This window comes from Hipposideros armiger, unplaced genomic scaffold (genome assembly GCF_001890085.2).
Source record: "Hipposideros armiger isolate ML-2016 unplaced genomic scaffold, ASM189008v1 scaffold_1766, whole genome shotgun sequence".
In the NCBI taxonomy this organism is placed as follows: Eukaryota; Metazoa; Chordata; class Mammalia; order Chiroptera; family Hipposideridae; genus Hipposideros; species Hipposideros armiger.
The window spans coordinates 22,193-28,924 of NW_017733116.1; the positions used below are offsets into that span (position 1 = coordinate 22,193).

General features: G+C 35.7%; 1 protein-coding gene across 1 annotated transcript in view; it reads left to right on the forward strand.

Annotated features, from left to right (window-relative positions):
* LOC109378134 (protein broad-minded-like) overlaps positions 1 to 6,732 on the forward strand; it is a gene marked incomplete at both ends in the record, with an annotated part of 113,071 nt that overhangs the window by 21,573 nt on the left and 84,766 nt on the right. Inside the window, one exon of the mRNA XM_019634594.1 lies at positions 3,798 to 3,914. Coding sequence (XP_019490139.1) covers positions 3,798 to 3,914 — 117 coding nt within the window. The remainder of the gene's footprint in view (positions 1 to 3,797; positions 3,915 to 6,732) is intronic.

A 6,732-nucleotide genomic window follows, 5' to 3' on the forward strand; every position in this document is an offset into this window, starting at 1 on the left:
CCACTCGGCCGGCCCCCAACACTTATTTATTAACTCACAGTTTTGTAGATCAGATGTGCAGCACTGTGTGCCTGTGTTTTCTGCTCTGAGTATTACAAGGCTGAAATCAACGTTTAGGCCAGGCTGAGTGCTTGTCTGGAGGCTCTGGGGAAAAACCGACTTCCAAATTTATTCTTGTTTAGTTTCTTACAGTTGTAGGACTGACATGCCTTGGTTTCCTGCTGGCTGTCAGCCAGGGGGTGCCTCAGGGTTTTGCCCTGTGGCCCCTCCATGTCAGCACTGAAGAATCTCCCTAATATCAAATCCCTCTCATGCGTTGAATCTCTCTGACTCTTCTGTGATCAGTTGGAGAAAACTCTTTGCTTTTAAGTGGTTCATGTGATCAGATCAGAGCCATCCTGATAATCTCCTATTTTAAATACAACTAATTAGGAACTAATTACATCTGTAAAAGTCTTTTTGCAGCAATGACTGTATTAGCATTTAAGACCTGAGAATTTTGGGGCCATCCTAGAATGCTGCCTACTATAGTAACTTTGGTCTAGATTTCTAGGAGTGGAATAACTGGGCTGAAAGGTGAAGTCACATGTAATTTTGGCATATGAGGTGTGATCACAAAATACAGTGAATGTTTAAATAAAAAAAATATTACAGTAAAAGAAACATTGCCATGAATCCCCCTCAAAATACTCCCCCTCACTTTGAACACACTTATCCCGTCGTTCTTGCCACTTTCTGAAGCAGTTCTGGAAGGCCTCTTTCATGAGTGTCTTTAGTTGCACTGTTGTGGCTGCCTCGATGTCCTGAATCAATTCAAAACATTTACCTTCCATGGTCATTTTGATTTTGAGGAAGAGCCAGAANCTCTTTTTTTTCCAGTCTCAACCTCTAATTTATCCTCACACTAGTTTATCATCATAGTGGTCCTTTGAAAATGAAAACCAAAGGACACACACACACACACACACACACACACACACACACACGCAGAAAACCAGATGTAGTCATTGTGTTGTTTATAAAGTCTTTGCTGATTTCCCTTTGTCTCCACACATAGTCCATATTCCTTTCTATGGCAGTCAGCTTCTCCTTATTTTTCAGGGTGCTGTTTCATTCTCCTCTTACAGTCTACTCTCTAATCTCCAGGGTCTTTGGACAAGTTTTTTTCTTTAGGGTCTGGATGGCATGTAACCTATTTTTGCTTAGATAGCACCTCCTCATTCTTCAGGACTTACTCATGCTTTACCCCTTCTGTGAAGTCTTCTCTGTGCGTCTTTGGTCATGTTTCTAGTGGGTTCCTCTTATACTCTCATAGCACCTTGTCCATGAATAAAGCATATGTCACATTATTTTATAATTATTTTTGTATTGTCTCTTCTAATAGACTGTAAGATCCATGAGGAGAAGAACTGTGTCTTATTTGCCTTTTGCCCTGAATTAATGAATTGGGTCCTTCTTAGGCTTTGTTCAAAAGGATTTAATTCAATAATTTTATTTTATTTGGGAGTCAGATGATGGCACGAATGCTAGGAAGTGATACTGAAGAATTGTGTTCACTCACGCGCATATGCATACACATGTGTGGGCTTTATTTGGTGGACATTTTCAAACTTACATTACATAAAAATAGTATAATGAACTCTCTCTCCATTACTAAGCTTCAGCTTATCAGCATTCTATCAGTGTTCTTCCATCTATTCCCCAACCATTTTCATTTTCTCTCCTTTACTCCAGTTTTTTTTTTTCTTTTTTTTTTTTCTGGAGACTTGTAAAGCATTTTTTTGGCATTACGTCAACTCATCTGTAAATAATTTATCTCTAACTTATAAGGACTTCTTTGGGTTTTATTTTGATTTGAATTACCACCCTATAAATCATAGTAGCTTTATCATATCTAAAATATCAGCTATAACCCCTTAATACTATTTAATATGTCATCTATGTGGACGTTTCCTTTGATGTATTAAAGATATCCTTTTTTTTCAGTCGGTCAAGTCATGATCCAAACAAGGTTCACATGATGCATCCAGCCAGTATGTCTTTTAAATCTCTTTTTATTCTAAAACAGTTCTCCCTCTTTGTTTTCATGCCATTGATTTTTTTGGAGAAACTGTGTTGTTTGTCCTGGGTTACATTGACATTGTTTCATTAGGAGGTGTGAAATGGTGAGTCTAGTTCTGTCATTCTTTTTGTATTTAACTGGAGTTATTTAATAAAGGAAACCCTGAAATATAGTTCTTTCAGCAATGGCAAAGTAAATGCTTGACTCGTTTTGTTATTTTAATACATTTTCAGAGCAATGAATTGATGGTTTATTATATCCAAAAGAGAGCTTTGATTATTGTCAGTATAACTTCTAGTTTTTATATGTATATGTTTCAGTCCAATGCAGTCATTATTGCTTTTGACAATCAAGTTATTCCTTCTTTGACTATGGAGTCTTTTTGACATGTACTTATTAGTTTTTGATATTTTGATTTATGCTTTCTTACATACGATGTTCCAATTCTATACATTTTCTGGCTCAGGCCTGGAATCAGCCATCTTCAACTAGTCCTTGTTCTTTTTAGTAAAAAGTGGTATTTAGAAACTATAACCAGGGTACTAGGAATATTTACTGTTTAGGGCTGTCATTACTAATAGTCCTTTCAGTGGACAGCCAAGGGAAAAAATGGTTTTTTGGTGTGTTTTTTTTTAAGAGAAAAATTAATCATAAGCCTATATTGATATTTTTTATTACTTGCTTGTATATTTTTCTTTTTCACTGAAAAACTTGATTCCTAATGCATGATCAAAATTACTCATTTTATTGTATAATTTACATATAATAGTTTCAAAATAAGATTAGTNAATTAGCTTAATTGGAAAGCCTTCTAGATAAAAATGATGTGGCCAACTTTTGGATGTTTATGAAGTAAAATAATGAGTATGTGAGAGGGCGGGAGGAGCGTGTTAGTAGATAAGGAAAGTTTGTATATGTGGCAGTCACTTGAAGGAGAAGAGGCCACAGGCAGCTTTAATGACTGAAGTTGTGACTTCATGCTGAGGAATAATGGGAAATGAGGCTTTTGAGACTGAAGGAGAAGAAAGGTGACAATTAGTAAAGTGCCTTGAAAGTCATGCTAAGGAGTTTAAATGGGAAACCGCTGCCTGCTTTTGCACAGGGGAGCCAAAAAATGAGATGTGCCTGAGAAAAATAATCAAGTTGCTTTTAATAAGACAAATGAGATTTGGAACTTAAAAATTTCATGGAGAGAGTACCCTGGTAAGATTGCACCAGAGAATGAGTTGGTTTTGATAGGAAAAGCCATGGCTTTAAAATTCAACTGTAATTACATTAGTTGTATTTACAGTGAATGTGGTTAAAGGATAAAGATGGACTTGTGACCTAAATGAAGAATATATAGAGTTTATCATCTTGCTCCAGAGCCCCTAACTATTATTCCCTTATATTTTCTTGCACATAAGGTATAACAAATGCAAAGAAAGAAATGGATCGTTTCATTTTTTTCTCAGAACCAAACATTTTACATATATTAAAACATTTTGCAACACTCAAGTATGTTCTGTTTCAATTGTTATTATACATTGTCAACACATAGATTATTGTTAATATTAACTATTTTGTACTTATCATATATGTATGTGTTTCACATTTACGTAGATTAATTAGGCTTATTTAAAAAATTAACCCTGGCAGTCATACTGCTATAAAACTTTACATTAATGATTCTTCCATGGATGTGGTTGAAAAAGTGGACCATTTAAATGACTGTGTTTTCTTTCTTTCCCCCTAGTCTTTTCTAGCACTGGTGAACTTGCTATCCTATCCTGCTGTTTATGAGCTGGTAGGCAATCAAGATCTTCCTAATAAAGCAGAGTATTCTCTTCGTGAAGTCCCAACGTGTGTTATCGTAAGTCATTTTCCTTTTCTCTTTTATTAATGATACTTTTTGAGATTTGCAGTAAAAATGCTATTTAACGGAAAAAAAAAGAACACTATTTAATGGCATTTAAAGGCTGATTTATTTACCCATGGACTATCAGCTTCTGAATTATCTGTGTATGGAATCGTTGGTTCAGGCCACTGAATAGTTGCAACACCTATCAGCATGAATACAAGGTTAACACTCCCCAGCAAGGAAAGAGATTTGGCACAAATACAAGTATGATAGAAGTATGTGTATGATTTTTAGATGACTTACTATGTTATTAGTCATACCAGTGCTGTTTACTTACTGGCAAGGATAATTAGGAATAAACTGTATTCAAAGAGCCTAATACATTTTCTCCCTATGTTTTAATGAACTGCATATTACTTCCCCATGAGGGCAGTATATACATGTTTATTTAGTTTGAGACTTACTTCATAGTCATACTCCCTGATGGGTAACTTGTTTTTAATCCAGAAATATTTAGTTCCTCATCTTTGGATACATTTATGAATTAAACACACATAAATACGTATATAGATAGATAGATAGATAGATAGATAGATAGATAGATAGATANTGAAGGATTTTAAAGCAGTTATTAATCAGTAGACTGTAAAAGAAAATATGCTTGTAATGAATGAGCAAATTAGGAATCATAGTAGAGAAGTGTGAACTGTATAAAAGAGTCAGATAGAAATTCTAAAACTAAATATTTTATTTTCTGAAATAATTTTGTAGATGATCTTAATGGAAGATTTAAAGATGACGGAAGAAATAGTCAATAAACTTCAGATCAATATAAACTATACAATCGAAAGAGCAGAGAGAAAAAAATTAGGGAAAACTTCTGTGATTTGTGAGATCTTATCAGGAGGTTTAGTATGTGTGATTGGAATACCAGAAATACAGGAGAGACTTGAGCAGAAAACTATTTGAATAAAGCTGAAAAATTCTTGTCTTGGTGTAGAATTAACCCCTGGTCGTTCACAGAATGTAAAAGCATTTATGAGACTCTACAAGAATATCCAGAGAAAAGATTTGTTGAAAGTTAAAAAGGGAGAGAGAGAGAGCGAGTTCTTTTTGGAACTGGCAGAAGTTTTGCCAGGACAGTCTGAGAGGGAGAGCTGCGGAGACAGAGGGGTAAGAGAGAGATACTATAGGAGTTGTGCCAGGGCAGAGTCCGATGGGGGACAGCTCCCCTAATGAGAAGGAGTGTTGGGGTTTTATATTTTTCTAAGCAGGATGTAAGGTGCTTGTCAGCTTGCAGGGGGGCTGCTGTTACAATTGTCTTCCAGGAACTGTCCTGGGATTCATTGTTTCTTGATTTATAAATTTATACCTTTTGATAAATTCAGAATTGATGAGACAAGTAAAGAGTTAATGGGAGTGGGCTTGTGAGCTGGTAGGATGGGACAGGCAAAGAGTTAACAGGAGCGAGCTTGTGGGCTAACAGGAGCGAGCTTAAACATTAACCACTTGGCTCTGACTCCCCTGGCCAGCCCTGCACCTGCAGGCTGACAAGCACCTTACATCCATCATAGGTGGGAACAAAACAGTTCCCAATCGCAATGGCAACACCCTACAAACTAACAGTCACCCATAATAGATGGGAACAGAATGGTTCCCAATCGCAACGGCAACTCCCTGCAAGCTGACATCCATCATAGATGGGAACTAAAATTCAGCCTGTCAATTAGAGTTTGGGTTTAGCCATATCAACTACTAAATTTGAATTAGCACAAACAAAAAACTTGCCTTTGAATCACTTTCTGATTACTCTAACACTTTAAAAATGCATCTCTGGTATAATAGGTATAACTGATATCTTTGTCATTTTTAGAACTTCCAAATCCCATTTTTTTTCTCCCAATTTTGTCTACCCTTGAAGCCATTTTCCTTCATAGGATTTTATCTAAAATGTAAAATATAATTCCCATTACTTTTCTGAAAACACTTCATTAGTTCCTTCTTTTGCCTAGGATAAAAGTAGAGGTCATTCACATAGCACATCTCCTCCTGCCTACCTGCCTGCTACCTGTGCAGGCAGCCATGTCCCCCACGTCTCCCTGCTTTACTGGGTAGTGTCATTCCCCCAGTGTCCTCCCACTATTCTCTATAGTACAATACCAGCAGGTCATCCGGGCACTATTTTAAATCCTCCAATAGTGTATTTGTCCTGTACTACACTGTGAGTCCTGAGGACAGCGACCATTTTTTCATTCCTATTTTTATGCTTAGCATCAGGCACCATTGCTGATAAGCAACTAACATTAAAACATTTGGAATGAATAAATAAGTGAATGAATTGTTATTGTCATCCTGAAGGGTTTTTAATTCATATGACAAATTCTTGCCTTTAGTTTTAATTTCATGCTGTAGTCTTCAAATCTATCAAACATTTGACCTTCCATAATTTTCGTATCATTACTACACGGAGCCCCCTTATTTTCTTGAAAATATTGATGAAATAGAATAAGTTTTATGCTAATATACATTTTAGGATAACTAGTATCTGATATTAGTAACATCTTAGGTTATTTTTGTGGGAACCAATGATTACATTGTGAATATTTTCTTGCGTTTTAGACTTGCTTAACACACAATTTTGCAGTATGCTAATGTCTTTTAAAAATGCTCAATGTGTGAGACGTGGATTTGTTTCTCCTAGAAACAAGCTGCTAAAAACTTAAGTTTCTTTAAAATTTTGTTTAGGTTGTTTTAGTTCAAATACAATTACTGAATTGTTTTCACTGGAGTTTTATATAATTTTAGAGTAGCATATCAGAAGTTATGATCT